The 16,476-nt window shown below is 39.5% G+C and overlaps 2 protein-coding genes across 2 annotated transcripts; both read right to left on the reverse strand.

Moving 5' to 3' along the window:
- Positions 1-139: 139 nt before the first annotated feature.
- LOC122652377 (leucine-rich repeat extensin-like protein 3) lies at positions 140-1,820 on the reverse strand. Its single transcript, XM_043846096.1, has 2 exons — positions 1,515-1,820; positions 140-1,380 (listed from the first exon to the last, which is right to left on the reverse strand). Exons 1-2 carry the CDS (start codon positions 1,678-1,680, stop codon positions 380-382), a joined length of 1,167 nt encoding a protein of 388 aa, XP_043702031.1. The 5' UTR covers positions 1,681-1,820; the 3' UTR covers positions 140-379.
- A 4,229-nt stretch (positions 1,821-6,049) lies between these two features.
- On the reverse strand, positions 6,050-16,476 carry LOC122652375 (hexosyltransferase GAUT11-like). The gene is made up of 2 exons (XM_043846092.1): positions 16,122-16,476; positions 6,050-7,886 (listed from the first exon to the last, which is right to left on the reverse strand). The coding sequence occupies exons 1-2, from the start codon at positions 16,272-16,274 to the stop codon at positions 6,432-6,434; spliced, it is 1,608 nt and encodes a 535-aa protein (XP_043702027.1). The 5' UTR covers positions 16,275-16,476; the 3' UTR covers positions 6,050-6,431.

The following is a 16,476-nucleotide window of genomic DNA, read 5'->3' on the forward strand; positions in this document are numbered from 1 at the left end:
TCTCTTTAACTGCGTCTTTTTATTTTTTTCCATTTTCTTTATAATCTTAGCCTTTGTCATCTCTTTAGCACATCCATTTTGTTACACTTGTTCCTGAAGTAAAAGCTGCTTCATCTGAAATTTTTATTGCTCAGCAAAGAAGAAATAAAATGAAATAAGCTAACAATGTTCATGAATTGAAGCCTTATTAGAAGGTTTAAATGTTTAATGAATTTACACGCTAACTTTGGTGCTATAAATATATGCCCATCTTGTAACTGATACGGTGATATTACAGCAAACCCAAAACATGGAAAAAAAACAGAAGAAGAAAGCAGCTTTATTTATTGAACAATAATACATTAAAGCATTAATGCAGATTGCGTTTCACTCGAAAACCTCAAGGAGAGGGTTCCTTCAAACGTGGAGGAGCTGGAGGAATGCCTGGGAAGCCCCCTGGAGGTGGGAACGGAAATGGAGGGAAAGGAAAGGGTAGTCTTGGTGGTGGGGGTGGTGATGGTGGTGGAGATAGCCCTGGAATTGGTGGAAGGTTGAAAAATGGAGGTGGTGATGATGGTGGTGGAGATAGGCCTGGAACTGGTGGAAGATTGAAAGGTGGTGGTGATGGTGGTGGAGATAGCCCTGGAACTGGTGGAAGGTTGAAAAATGGTGGTGGTGGTGGCTGAAATGGGAGTGGGGGCAGAAGTGGTGGAGGTTGAAATGGATTTGGAATACCAAATGGCGGTGGTGTTGGGAATATTGGCGGAACCAAAGGGGGAAACAAGAAAGTTGGGTGGCTTATAGTTTGATGAGTTGATACAGTTTTGCCTGAAAGCATTTTAGCATTGTGCAGAGGTGGTAAAATTGGTTGTCCTGACATTAATGGTGGCAGGGGAGGGAGAACTGGTAATGGTGGCAATGGTGGAAGATTGGGGAGTATAGGAAGAGGAGATAAATATGGAGTTGTGGGTGTGAGAGAGGGTACATTTGGTATGGTTGGATCCTGAGTTACAGGTGGGAATGTTGGGATTATGCCAGGACTGGGAAGGAATGAGTTTTGGGGAACGAGTTGTTGTTCCTTAGAGGTTTCAAGTCTTGGTCTCTGGCTACACATCTCTGGCTCTCGCAATGGCTTGAAGGTGAAAAACCCAGCGGAGAAAATGTGAACTCCTTGTTTCCTTGATTTTAGATGGAGTGATGAGGAAGTAGCTCTAGAGGCCACTGAACAGAAAGGCTCACTGCTACTAATTAATTTCACTGAGCATTTCTTGATTCTTTTGACATGTTTACTAACAGTGAAAGGTAGATCAACTCTGAACTCTCCTTGTTTATTAGTCTTCACTTCCTTGCTAAAACTGGGTTTTGAGCTTCCATCTCCACATTGAACTGCAACCGAAGCATCTGCCAAAAGCCAATGGAGAAAACTACTTACTACATCGGATATTCAGATTCAGGTGGGCTGAGAGAAAACTATACATATACATATATATACAAAACAAGGAAATTTTCCAAAAATTGAATGACATTAATTGAACCTGATATGAAGTAGCTGCTTTTAGAGAAGTCTTGCTGGAAACAAGTGTCACAGTAAACAGTGCCCACTACAACTGCAGATGGAAGAAGCTTCTTCTCATTTTTAGCCTCTGAGAGATTATTGAAGAGGAAGCAGATGAGAATCATGAAAATCAGCAACCAAGACATTCTTCTGATGCTGATGCTGCTGCTGCTGCAAATCCCTTACTCTGGAACTCTCTGACTCTCTCTGTACACTATGGGTGTGTCATATTATGTGAGTTCAGTTAAATGAGTTTTTGTATACTTTTTATTTAGTTTGTCATCCGTATATATATATATATATGTATACATATATTATTTTTTCAATGATACAAGTAGTGCTGTGTAAAGGAGTGGAGAAATTAAATGTAGTAGAAACTTTTCTTGCATAGAAGAACATGACCCACCAAGATTCTTTATGATATTCATGCAAAAACCAGTCAACTGCAAACTAGAAGCAGTGAATGTGTGTGGTTTTGTGGTTACAAACAAACTGTAAACACTCGGTGAGATAGAAGTTGAGAAACACACTTATCAGAACACAATCAATCCATACATATGGACGATGGCAACCTGTAAAAATAGATCAGTTGGGCCAATTGATTAGAGTCCTAAGGGTGTCAAGCGGTTGGTCCGGATCGGTTTTGGTTGGGCCTAGTTAGTCCCCGGTCCCCACTTTAGGATCCTACACCGTGATTGACCTGTTTAGGTAATCGGTTCTCATAGTCTAGGCATGGTCCTATTTGTAAATGGTCGGTCGGATGCCAGTCTTTAATCGGGTTAAACGGTCGGTCGGGTATCAGTCAACTCGAAAATTGATTCAGTATTAGATCGATATCGGCAAGGATCGACCGTATCAGACAAATTTGATCCTAATCATCCTTTAAATTAATTTTTTTTTTAATCATTTTATCCATTGTCCGTACTGTGTCACCGATATAGTATTGGCACAGTATCGAGATTGGCAAGATGCAAAACTAGTACTGATCATCTGATACGGGCGATCCGATACCGATGAACCATAACCCAGAGTGAGAAGGGGACAAAAAAGGCCCTTTTCCTTGGGCGGTTGATTTTGTTTTGATTGTCAGTGTCGGATAGAGGAATGGAGAAGGACAAAAAGATCAGTTTTGGGTCCACCTCCCCATTTGGGTTCACGAGATAGACAAACTGGTTAGTCACGAGTTCGATGGCCAGTTAGCATGCCACCCAAATTCGAAGAATCCATATCCACACACTAGAATTTGGTTGGTTCTTAAGATCTCCCCTTATTATTATTAGTAAATTGTTCTAACTTCTGAGGTCAGCAATTATGGTGTTCTCTTAATTTTTCTATTTCTTTTAAACTTTTGGTTTATGTACTATCTTATAAATTCTCTTTTTATTTTTGGGGGTAAACATGTACATCACTCACATTCTTAGTCTCCATGAAATTGACAGATTAATACTCCCATCTCTGTGTTTTAAGAATTGCCATACAAATAGTGACCCATGGTCACTCGTACGTATCCTTTATTCTCCCATGAATGAATGTTTCTTCATTGGTGGTGAATGGTCTGGTCTGATTTGGGTTGATCCTAATCCTAATCAAGGTTTTTAAAACATAGAATCAGGGATGCATGAAATCGGGGGCTTTGCCGATTCCGATCCAAATCGATCGATTCCTGAATCTTGAAACCATTATTTTATCATCTCAAAGCATATGATATTCACCCGAAGTGGGCTCATTTCCAATCTATATCACTTAAATATGAAAAAATAATTCTCATATAAAAGAGAAAAAAAAAAAAAATAAGAATAAATAAACAGAACTGGTTTCATTTGTTTTTAAAGTTTCAGTAGATGGATACAAATACAATGGTGTGGGATTATTTCAAAATGAAGTAGTTTTGGTCCCATAGATTATGCATTTGGGATATCGATCACACATTAACGAGGTTATCTTGTCACGGGTGTTACAGGAGTGAGAGGGATCGATCACATGACGTCCATGAACCAGAGAGGTTTGGAAGCATTTGAAAATAATTGCATGACATCCTCTGTCATTTTGTGCTTTTATGGATGTAGTAGGCCGACTAGAAACGAAACGGTGTTCTCTTCTGTGTCTCCAATTCCCAATTCTTATTAGATACACCAAGAATCCAAGGGGTGCGGTGATCATTTTACATACGGCTGTGTCTGGCCGCTGGTACCTGCCGCACCGCATGACCAGTTAGCATTCTTTATCCTATAAATAAATAAATAAATAAATAAATGGAAGAACTGAACATGGGTTCAAATTCTTGATTCAGCTGACTGGATTTGACCAGCAATGAAACTCATTCTCTATATGGTTCATCACTATGTATGGATGGATGTGCGGCAGTCTTCAAAACAGGGATTCATTGAGCATGAAAAACTAGAGTGGTCACTCAACTAATCGGCTGGATCACCCGTCTTGTGTGTGTATTCCATTCTCCTCCAGTTTACCTATGTAGACAAGAAGCTAATTGAAATCCAGCTACTTCTAACACTGCAACTAATTTGCACCCTAGAGATACCCATCTTTATAAACCTAACTGCTTCCTCCAACAATTTAGCTTGGCCATGGATATGTTTTCACCAACCAATTCAACATTCTAACATGAGAATTACTTCATACATTTGTGTCATACAGTTGAAGTACTTCCAAATAATGCAGAAAAAACAATGGTAATACATATTGGCTTCATGTCTCCACCATCTAATTAATTAAACAAAAGATGTGCAATTAATAAGCAACCCATTCCTCAAAATAAGGCGGTCCAAGTAACCACACTTTCCTCATACATATCTAAAGCTACTGATAGCATCAAATAGCTCCCTCTTAAGACCAGGTCCCAACAACTAGCATCAACTACAATGCTTACTGCATACAAATTGGATGAAACTAATTTTAATCAGACAAGACATTTTTGTCTTTGTTCCTTTCTGCTGGTAGGCCAACTCTGCTAGTCATCCTGCCAACCTGTATGCCCACCACCCACACTTAATTGTACAATGCTTAATGGTTTTGACTGCAAACTCTGGGTTAGACTATGATCCTTGAGTTGCACCTCTCTGAAGAACTACAAACAATCTCCATTGCTTCTATTGGAAGTTGTAAGCATACATTGCTGCCATGGTATTGATCAAAGCCACATCAGAATGCACCTCTTATCAGTAAATTGTGGAACTGCTTCACTATTTCCATGACATCTATATAACTTCACTGAACAGAGCACAGCTACATAACAAGGACACAACTATGTTCCATATGTGTCGACAACACTAATGGAAACTACATGCCTTCCCCCACGGTCTCTTAACAAGGGAAATGTAAAGAAAAGAATGAAGGGAGAGAGAGAGAGAGAGACTACATTAAGAAATATATGGTACGTAGTGTAGTAGGAATGAAGAAGAAACACAATCATAGCTGCACCTAAGTGATTCCATCAAGAAAGATCACAACTATTTTACAGAGACATATTTGCAGGATGATTTTTCCGGATTGTCATGTCAGACACTAACATGTATCCTTGTCACATAGCTGCAGAAACATATACGTCTGGTTCTGGGCCTCTTTGGTACCACCCCAAAAAAAAGTGTGCTCAGCAAGGATTCTATCTCATTAAAATTTCACAAAATAGCTATGAGCACAGCATTATATGGGATGGTAACTGGTTTTTATGTTCTGTTGAAGATAAGGAAGCTTCAACTAAGTAATCACAAGTGACATACATGGGAAACAGATAGATTTTCAATGGGTTATTTCTCTCTTTCAAACCCATTTCTAGAGAGGTGGCTATCATGAATTAGGAAGAAATATGTTTTCAATTTAATCTCCCTTTTTGACTTGACACTTTATTTGCAGTGTAGGGAGGGGAAAGGTCCAAATTTTGACTTAAAAAATTGAATATTTGATGCTCTGGAGTTGACATTTGATTTGTGAAGTCATCAGACTAGGAGGACTGAGGAGCTTAAGTCCAAAGAAGTGATTGATAGTGTTCCTAAATGTTTCAGTTTAATATGAAAGATAATCACATCCTAAAAACCATTTCTTCTATGCTTCCTAGTCTCGAGTTCTCAGAACAATTTAACTCATAAATATACATTTAGCTTACATTAATGAAGCAAGTACTCAAACAATGAACTGGATGCTTCAGGCTCACATTGATGCAGAAAGTAGTCAAACCATGAACTGGATGATAGGCTGCTAGCACAATTTACCTGTGCACTCAGCAACCTATAGTAAATCTAGATTCCCAGCCATCCAGGTGTTGTGTTGGGATTGTGAACTAAACCAGGAAGTTGAACTGCGTCATTTGAATGCTAGTGTTGCTGCTGCAGTGGAGACAAACAAGTCAATGGAAATTGGGTGTAAGGATTCCTCCTTCCCACCAGAATCATAAGCATGGATTACAACCAGCTGAGCTTACGCAAAACTCCAGACTATCTTTAGATAGTACTCCAAAGCGGGACCTTGCAGAATTTGTTCAACAATTCTCACCCAATAATCTTGCTAAATTACAAAATTTCTGATCCAAATACATTGTTATCTATCGAGCAGGGAGATTATTACAGGATTTGCTACACAACAAATAGTCCTAAAACCTTGTAGAATTGAAACCCATCAGACAAAAATGAATCCTCCCCAACACCCCGGACCTAATACATTCTTTCCTTCTAATTTCAATAAATTTTCATTTTTGTTTTCCTTTTGAAACCCAAAAAAAAATGATAATAAGGAAATGCTTCTAAAAGAGCTAGACTTTCACTTTGACTCTACAAAAAATGTAACAATTGATTGAGAGGCTGAGCGTATTGAAATTGACTTAAGCTGTTTGTACCGAAGAGGCGAAGATTGGATCAAATTGATCCAGAAAGTAGCCAACTCAACTTTAACTTGTGACACAATCTTGGAGAAATGGGTGTGTATGATTTACATACCGTTCCCATAGAAACTTGTACCTTCCAACAGCCAGCTTTAGCCATGGCTTCATGTTCCCGTTGAAGTGAATAACAGCTGCACTCTCAATTAGACGATTGTCAATGTTGAAGTCATAACCCAAGCCTAACACATGCCATCTCCGATCGAGTGGCTCAGTCAGTCCATAAAATGTCAGAAGGCCAGGGGGAAGGGTTCCTAGCTTCCAGAGAGTCTGATCAGCATTCTGTTCTTGCCAGTAGTGATACCTGGCAGTCACATTCATTTTCTTCCACACTGTCAGAGCAAAAACATTCATCCCAAATGCCCATCCACAGGCCTGTGGGTCAAACTTTGAACTGATGATTGTATTGGAGAAATTGAGGTATTTGTAATAACGATGAAATGCTTCGAGACAGGTCTCTACTGCTCCATTCACATTTCCATGCAAATCCAATGAGAAAAGTGGGGCCAGATCCTTCTGGACAACAACATCATCGTCCAGAAAAACCACCTTTTCCAGTGAGGGATATATTTCTGGGATGTAAAAGCGCAGATGATTCAACAAAGATATATACTTTGGATTCCGGAACTTTGGTTCATCTTTTGAGTCTTGAGGGTCCCCAAAGTAGTAAGCCCTTACCTCTGCATCAAGGAGCTGCCTAAAAATGGGAGAGTAAGAGACATTCAACCAAGAGAACTCTTCAATGTTCCGTACTTCTATGGTAGAGCCTTTGAAGTCGGTCCCAAGGAACCATGCCTGCATTGCTCCATAGCTGATCTTATCTGTGACAATGTGGAAGACGAGCTCCTTAGGATGGTTGGCATTGGAGACAGTGGAGTTAACCACTACAGAGGTAGCCAGAACATTATCAGAGAATATGCAGAAGTGGTAGAGGTTGTTATCCTCAAGCCGAGGGGAGTTACTCTTCTCATCTGCAAGTTCCCGTAGTGCAGAATTTTCAAGCCAATCAGCTGTCAGTCTGACATGCAGGCAGTGGAGGCTCTTGGGCAGAGACTCTGCTACTAATTGCCCGAAAACTGTGCTCTGCACTGTCACTGCATTTGAGCGCTCTTCAAGGGCTTGAATGTGGGACTTCATTGTCATGATTGTGGTAGCAATGTCATAATGTGCATCTTGTGCCTTGTAGATTAGTGCAGATAGGCCTTTAACTATTGGTTGTGCTTCTTCCAATGTGATGGGTGTCCCTCTCATGGCAGCTTTTGAGAGCAGGAGCTGGCAATGCTTGATTTTTGAGCTGAGCTCCCAAGCAAGGTGAAGGTTATTGTGTTCTTTAGCAATAATCACATAAGCCTTGGCGAGAATCATTTGTTCGCCTAATTGCCTCACAAATGACTTAACATTTAATATTTCTTCAGTATAATTTAAGCTTTCACGTTGATCAAGTCCAATCCGTTCATTCTTCTCCTGAGAAAGGGACACATCCAAATATCAGTGATAGTAAAAAAATAGATTGCTTTTAAGAACTAGACAAGTAAACACTTGGCTGAATTTTTATTTCAATTAATTCATTCTGCAATAACAGTCAATTATTTGCAAAGTAAAATCCTTGAAAATGTTCAGGACCTTAAACATGGTTCACAACCCTTGGTAATGCATTATCTTTGGTATAAATTTTTTCTGGGCATACCTTTGTAAAATGATGGACATGAATTACAGTGCAAGAGGAGAAGGAGAAGGTGGTTTTTAGTATATCACCAATAGGCCATGACACAATGTATAAGCTGTTCCAAAATGTATGGTATAAGCAACCTTCCCTCCCCCACCCCTACCCCCCCCCCCCCCAAAAAAAAAAAACCTAGGCCCTCTTCAGGTTATGCTTAAAGGTCTATTTGTCTGATTCCAATTGAAAATATCAACCTCTTGGTCTCTTACGTATTTCTCTCTTTTCTTTTCTTTTTAATTTTTTTTTCACAATTTTTCAATTATTCACACCAAGAAATTTTAACCACATCCATAAATAATCCTAAAGCTCCATAAACCTCCATTCATACCTTCAACTGATCGCCTAAAAAACCAAACTATTAATTCTATTTATCTAGGTAAAAAGAGAAGCTGCTTGGTGTAACTTCAGATTTCCTTATTCCTGTTTTGGATTTTAATTTCTACCTATCATTCTCATCTTCTGGTGTAACTTGGTTTTCCTTTTTCCTTCTTTACCCTCATATAATTTTGTCTTCTATTTATCCTTCACATTCTTAGTAGGGATGACCATTTTCAACTTAACCCATCACCTTTTGGTGCAACTTGGGAAGTTATTTTTTCTTTTTTAACTCTCACCTAATTGCACCTTCTACTAATGGTGGCAATTCTCAATATTAAAATGATATAAATTTGAGTTTTCATTTCCCAAAAAGGGTCCATTTGCCACATCACCCACATATCTTCTGTGCCAAAACAAGTCTAAACTTTCCCCTAGGACATGAAATGGATGAGGTCAGATCTGAAGTGGCTCCAACCGCATCCATTTAAAGCAGATTTGGATTAAAAAATAAGAAGTTTTAATCGTTCTACCATTTGCAAAACTCATTAGTTGTGGTTTTCATTGTTCTTGAACCTTTATTTAACATGCGACAAAGTCCAATTAGTTTGAAATACATCAACTAAGCTGCAACCTCACAGAGATAACTGCAGGCACAGGAGCAGTTTTCTGCACCATTAACCGTTGAAACCCATGCAAGGAATCTCAGGGTTTGGCTTGCATGTGATTGATACGTGCCCTTCAACGAGTAGTCTGGAAAAATCTTCAGTGCTGTCTGTCTCTTCAAACAACAAGACCTCAATCTTCCACCTATCTCGTCTATCAAATGCGAATCTGATCCCTGATCCAACATCATGTTGCTTTTACTCTAATTTTAAAAATTCAACCAGACTAGCCAGTCAAACCAGGTTAAACTGGAGAGAGCAACCTATGATTCCTCATTTCTGGTGAAAACTGGAGGGCAAACCAAAAACAGAACTGGACCTCCCTTTGGTTTGAGATCCGGTCCAGTTTTTTAAACTATCACTTTAAATACACTAGAAAAACCCTTAACAAAGATCTTTCCAGGAAATGAGGGACATTCATGCAATCTGATATCCAAAAATATATAGATTTCAGATGCAAAGAGGCCCAAGGATGCATTGTCTTATGCAATGGCTACTAACAGAACTTAATAATGATAAAACAGGCTCAGATAAGTAAGCAGACCATGAAATTTTGGTTTAGGAATCTGAACACAGAAATAGATAATAGGTCTTTCTGGTTAAGGAATCAGAACATAGAAATAGATAATAAGTCTTTGTGGTTTAGGAATCAGAACACAGATTTAGATAATATGTCAGATCAGAGAAACTGAATAGTAAGCTATGGGTCAGAAACAGATCTGAGTAATGTAATAGAAACTAAGACTGGAGATAGGTTTTAGATCTGAAGTCAGAGAATATTAATATCAGAACAGATTTAAGAATAACTCTGTGGAAACAGACCAGATGCTGATTTCTTATTAGCAGAGTGTAACTAATATTACTGACTGTAACAGAGAAAACCCAGATGATGGATAATCCTCTGCAACACATTCTGATGTAGTAGCCTAGGATTGGTTGAATAATATAACTACTTTGAAAGCCAAACCCCAAGCATTACAACCCGTCAGCCAAGTCCAAGACCCCTCGGTGGTAATTAAAAGGTAGTTTTTAAGTTGGGGGCTTTCTTGTAATAGTTGATATATATTTGTAATTCTTATAAAATTCTAGGTGTTTACTTGCAATTTCTTCCATTCATTATCTATTAGCCAGCTGTCAAGGTTTTTTAGTCAAGTGGGAAACTATTTATTTTTTATCCAACACTTTTAATCCCCACACTCGCAAAGAAAATGCCAGATCAATGGAGGAGAAGCATTGTGGTACCGATTTACAAAAATAAAGTAATATACAGAGCTGCAAGAACTATAGATACATAAAACTAATTAGCCATACTATGAAGTTATGGGAGAAGATTATTGAAACCCACCTAAGAAAAGAAACTACTATTTCGGAGAACCAAATTTCGTTTTATGCCAGGGAGATCCATGATGGATGCCATAGTTATCAAGGCGGGAGGGCGACCATGGCATTTTAGAGAGTCAAAAATCAAGGCGACCAAGGAGCCTGGATGCCATGGCGGTGTCGCCTTGGCGACGTCTTGATAATTATGATGGATGCTATTTTCTTACTTAGGAGGCTTATGGAAAGATGTAAAGAGGGCAAGAAGGATCTCCATATGGTTTTTATTGACCTAGAAAAAACCTATGACAGGGTCCCTAGAGATTTAATCCAGCATATATTAGAGAAGAAAAGGGTTTCAAGTAGATATGTGGACATAGTTAAAGATATGTATGATGGGGTGGTGACTAGCATAAGAACTGTGGGGGTCAAGATAGTGAATTCCCAATTAAAATTGAACCATATGGTCTCTCTTCTCTTACAGGTTTGAGAGTCTCCCTCTCTCGTTCTTTCATCATGGTATCAGAGCGGGCTTGACCTAGCTGTTGATCGCAGCACCAGTTGAAGCCAGCAGTCTCCCTTTTTACCATGCCTACAATTTTCTTCTGAAGACTACGAACAGATCTGTGATGGTCTGTGATTGAAGCCTTGAAGCTGAAGAATGGAGGCTGAATCTACAACAATGGATGGTAGTCGGGTTGAGAATCAAGGTCAGAATACAGTAAACTCTAGAAGTTTCAATCCTGTGATGATTATCACCACAATGAAACTCAATGGGATGAATTATCTTGAGTGGGCTCAGTCTGCCAAGATGTTTATTGGGAGTAGAAGGTTAATGGGCTATGTCAATGGCAAAGTGAATGAGCTAAAAGATTGGGATTCTTCCTATGCTGAGTGGGAGAGTCTTAATCTCACAGTGATGAGATGGTTACTTCCTTCCATGGATAGCACTATTAACTGAAACTATTTGTTAATGAGAACAGAGAAGGAAATTAGGGAGTCGGTTCAGAAAACTATTTCCTTGAGGCATGACAATGCTCGGATTTATCACCTTCAACAAGAACAGGTGGTTATGGATCCAGGGAGGAGGTCTATTGAAGACTATTTCAACCGTCTCACACAGAAGTGGGAGGAGTTGGATCACTATCAACCTCTCACCACAAATCTAGAGGTACTCAAAAACAGAAAGGAGCAGCAATGTCAACATGTGTTCGAATTCCTTTCTGGTCTTCCCCCTGCCGTTGAGTTACAGCGTATTCAAGTCCTTGCTAAGGACAATCTTCTGACACTTGAGAGTGTCTATAATTATATTAGAGGGGACGCTTCTCAGGCCTCTATGTCCAAACAGGATGGAGAAGACAAGTCTGCCTTAACTGTGCTGGTTATAAGGGTATAAAACCAGTCACTTCTCAGAACAGAGTTCAGCATTGTCAGTTTGTCACCTCACCAAGGAAGAAAAGAACCGCTTGAAGTGCAGCTACTCTGGAAAACCAAGGCACATCAAAGATCATTGTTGGATTCTTCATCCACACCTAAAACCAGCCAAATTTCAGGAAAGAAGTGCTAATCTGGTTTCTACTGAGAGAGCGTCTGTTCCAAGTGATGGTGATCCATGAGTTGTCTGATAAGCTGTCTTCATTGAAAGCCTCTCCGGAGAAACAGAATAGTAGCACCATCTCAGGTATTACAGCCCATGCATCGGCTAACCATTCCTAATCTATTCCTTCTAGCTCTTGGATTATAGACTCAGGAGCCACTAATCATATGACAGGTAGGCGTGAGGGATTTTCTTCATTAATTCCTGTTTCTGGAGGGGGGGGGGTTTAAACTTTCTGATGGACCCATTTCTCAGGTTACTTGGAAGGGCACTTATCATTTATCCTATTAGTTGTCTCTTCCATCTGCTATTCATGTTCCATCTATTCTCTGTCTATCTGTTACCAAACAGTATAACTGTATGATGTAAATCGACGCATGAAGAAGAGAAGAGTCAGAAATTACTGTTCTCATGAACAGTGTCACGGCCCATATTGTCTTGATGGGAGTTCTTCTAGAAGACCCAAATTGAAGACTAAAATATTGTTCACGTCACTCATGTGAACAGTGTCAGCCAAATTTTGCCTTGTTTGAGATTGATTTTAAGAAGATTTTGTGGGCCCATCAAGTGGAGGAAGATTATATCCTAATGCTGCCATAGTGTAGTTTCTATCTCAGTTTATATTAGGTAGTTTCTAATTTGGTTATCTTCGCATTTTTAGAAGGCTAAGTTATAAAGCATTTAAACATTTCTAATTTCATTTAGTTTCTATTTTCATTAGTTACTATTTTCATTAGTTTCTATTTTCCAAGTTGCTAAGTTTTACTTTTTATTTTTGTAGCTCAGCCTCGGTCTATATAGAGGCAGCTATTGTAATTGATTGACACAGAATTAATGAATGAAGTTTTGAGGCATTCTTGCACTCGATTATGGGAGTAAAACCCCTGTTCAACAGCTGGGATACCTGTCAGTTAGAGACCCAGGGCTGAGAAAGCCCATCTCCCTACCCCTTTTTTCTTCTCCTACCTCTACTCGATCTCCATTGCTGCAGTTGCTTGTGACTGCAACAAATCTCTGTGAGAACACACCCTGAAGATCAGAATCCATTCCCAATCAACTCCGAAGGCTGCTGTAGCTGCAAATCATCGATTGAAGGCAGTTGCTGCTCCCTGCAATCTGATTTTTCTGCTGTAACTTGTGAAGGACATATCTCAGCAACCCTCGATCAGAATTGGCTGAGATTTTGAGAGCCTGTTTGGAGCCCAGATTGTTGTTGCTTTGTGAGATACTGTACAACCTTTTATTTTGAGGGCTAAGTTACGATTTTTGAGTCCCCTTCATTCTCAGCCTTCAGCCATTAGAACTGGCTGAATTTTGGAGCATAGAACCTGTTCAACATCACCTCCACTAGACCTAAGTTTGGTGACCTTCTGCTGGCTGGTTTGATTCTTATTTACTAAGGTACTAATTCTGATTTTGTTTCTGATTTGATGTTCTGCTGCAACCTATCATCGATCCTACTGTAGAGTGGTTCTTGGTTGAACCCCATCTACATTACTGTAGTTTTAACCTTTTTCCCATCTTATTGTATCTTTCAGGACCTGATGACGGGGAAGAGGATTGGTAATGGTCCTACGTATGGTGGCCCCTTCACATCCTGGAAGAACACTTTTCCGCTGCTTGCTTAAGTAAGGGGATCCTCAACTTGATACTTAGCTTTTGTTATGGCACAGACGTATGGGTCATATGTTTGTTCGTTCTCTTTGTTTGCTATTCCCATAAGTTGTTTGAGTTTGTAAAAGTTTCTCAATTGTCTTATGATACGTATCAGTTGTCCAAACATTGTAAAACCAGTTATCCTTTAAGCATGAATAAAACTGATTTTATCTTTCAATTAGTGCATTCTGATGTCTGGATACCTTCCCCGATTACTTCTCTTTTTGAGTATCGTTGATTTTATTTGTTGATGATTTTTCCTGCACCACATGGTTGTACCTAATGAAAAGTCGTGATGAGGTTCCTTCTATTGTTCAAACCTTTTACAAAATGGTGGAAACTCGGTTTGGGGTGAAAATCTAAGTGTTTCATGCCGATCAGCTAGGAGAATATAAAAAAGACAGCCTTAGTCGTTTCTTTGAAGAGCATGGGATAGAAAGTCAGTTTTCTTGTACTGATACACATCAACAGAATGGTGTATCTGAGAGAAAGAACAGAATGAAGTTACTCAATCTTTACTTTTGGGGATGGACGTTCCTAAGAGATATTTTGGGGGGGGGGGATGCTGTCCTAACAGCTGCTTACATGATAAACCAAATGCCTACTCTTATCCTTGCAGGAAATACCCTTTACAACTCGTTAAACCTTCACATACTTTATTCTGCTTACCTCACAAAGTGTTTAGTTGTGTGGCCTTTGTTCATGTGTTGGCTGAATATCGAGATTCTGTCCACTTTCTAATTCTGATTGGTGCTATTTTGATGTTCTGCTGCAACCTATCATCGATCCTACTGTAGAGTGGTTCTTGAACCCGTTCTACATTAATAACCTATTTGTTTACAAGCAGGGAAAAGCAAAGGGAAGTTCAAACTTAACAATGTTATAATGCTCAACAAGATTTAGGGTATCCGATTTTTTGCTATTCATCCTGTCCTACAGAAGTAGGAAGTAGGGAAGCTGATGATACGGAAAAGACACATCCAATTCATAAGCAATACATTAACTGCATGGGGTGAGAAGAAGGTCTTGGTGGCTGGGGAGCAAAACACTCAATACACATTTAAATTGGAAACCATGGGCAGAACTTTATGGCAATGCTAGAGAAAAACCTTTCGAAGAATGAAAGAGAATATAAAATCTCAGAAAATGGGAGAAACCTTTCTTTTCCGGCCGGGTGGATGGGAATGATTAAAACATTGAATCTAATTCAATCACCACCTGGGTTCCTGGAACAGGGGACAAAATCAATCTCTGAAAACACTCAGTGTATGGAGAATGCCCCCTCGAGGAAGCTCATTGCAAGGAAACAGAAGTGGGCGTGCACTTTCAATGGTTCAATGGTAAGGCATATCTAAAGTATGAAATAGGCATGCCCTCTCTTTCTCGTGTGTGCCTTAAAAAAAGAATCCAAAGAAGCAAAATGGCTATTTTTTTGCTCCACTATAAGGCGTGTCAAAAAACAAACTCTGGACAAAGTGCATTTCTTTCTTCAATCATTCATTTGATAGGCGTGATTCCCTGGAGGCAGGACACATGCAGTTCACTCGGCCTATTGGAATAGAAGGATTTCTTATGCTATAACTTCCTGCTCTGCTCTCACGTTCATATACCACCCCCATGGGGAAGAGGACCGAACGGAACCTTAGTAGCTGGGAAACAGAGACATTTACATCCTTGTAATTAACACCACTAATCATTCCAAATCAAGTCCATCCAAGAGAACCACCTAAACTTTGAGAGGAAGCTTAGTCATCCAAATACAGATCCATATTACATACCACCATTGAAACCAGTTTCCCTGGACTCCTGGGGCAAGTCAGGTTGATCTAACCGACACAAAGAGAGAAAGAGAGGCCCGTAAGGGCCTAAACATTATGAGTTTTTATTTTTTATTTTATTTTTTCAAAAAGGATATTAAGAAAGAAAGGTCAAAAAGGTGACATGTCTCTTATCTAGGTATAGATTGACATTAGATATTACCAAAATTTAAGCGTGAACTATAAGGAGCACACGACAAGTAAGTCAACATCTAAAGTTAAAATCCTCGATTCCTAAGAGGGAGGCCAGCGTAAGAATTGAAATGGAAGAAATCAGTTCTTCGAATAAAGCTCACGAGTTTCTAACAATAGAATTTGAATTGATAGAGCAATCTTAAAAACTCTTCCTAGTTCCACATCGTACCGCATCTAGTCAAACCATGAACTAAGGATTGTAAGCATACTACGGAAATCACAAATCAGAGCTTCTTCCGAAACCCATATTAGCTCAAATCAGAATATCCTGAAGACACATAAGCTGACCCGTTCCAACTATCAGGAAAAGCTCAAATTTGTGAAATTTAAACATCTCTACAATTTCAAAACACCATTACAGCTCGAAAGGAATAGGGCAATACGAAATCACAATCAGTTACTATCTAGGCTTACCTGTATCGGATTTTCGAATCGGTATTCATGGTGATTATGATGCACAACAAACAGTGCCAAAGCCGCGAGCGAGAAAAACCCAAAGAGTCCCCAGATCCAGTAAGAAAGCTTCCTTCGGACAGGGCGCCGATACTCGGCCGCCCGTCGACGCATCGTTTGCAGGTCCCTTCCACGATTCACAGCCAAATCAAGAATTCAGAACGACCCAGCACGGATGTATAAAGCACTGAATTGGGTGATTGGGTCTCCTCAATATCCGAGCTCCTTCGGATTTCTTGCAAGAGCTTCTCTTCTAAAGTTCTGAGCTGTCAGCACACCTTGTTAATGAAGCTGAGCTACTCTCGGAGAACTCAGT

This window comes from Telopea speciosissima, chromosome 2 (genome assembly GCF_018873765.1).
Source record: "Telopea speciosissima isolate NSW1024214 ecotype Mountain lineage chromosome 2, Tspe_v1, whole genome shotgun sequence".
In the NCBI taxonomy this organism is placed as follows: Eukaryota; Viridiplantae; Streptophyta; class Magnoliopsida; order Proteales; family Proteaceae; genus Telopea; species Telopea speciosissima.

What these genes read in the sequence shown, in the direction of transcription:
- LOC122652375 (XM_043846092.1), bottom strand. Translation starts at nt 16,274, where the DNA reads ATGCGTCGACGGGCGGCCGAGTATCGGCGCCCTGTCCGAAGGAAGCTT. An exon ending in GATTCGAAAATCCGATACAG is followed by an intron (nt 7,887 to 16,121) that starts GTAAGCCTAGAT and finishes TCCCTTTCTCAG; the next exon opens with GAGAAGAATGAACGGATTGG.
- LOC122652377 (XM_043846096.1), bottom strand. Translation starts at nt 1,680, where the DNA reads ATGTCTTGGTTGCTGATTTTCATGATTCTCATCTGCTTCCTCTTCAAT. An exon ending in AAGCAGCTACTTCATATCAG is followed by an intron (nt 1,381 to 1,514) that starts GTTCAATTAATG and finishes GGCTTTTGGCAG; the next exon opens with ATGCTTCGGTTGCAGTTCAA.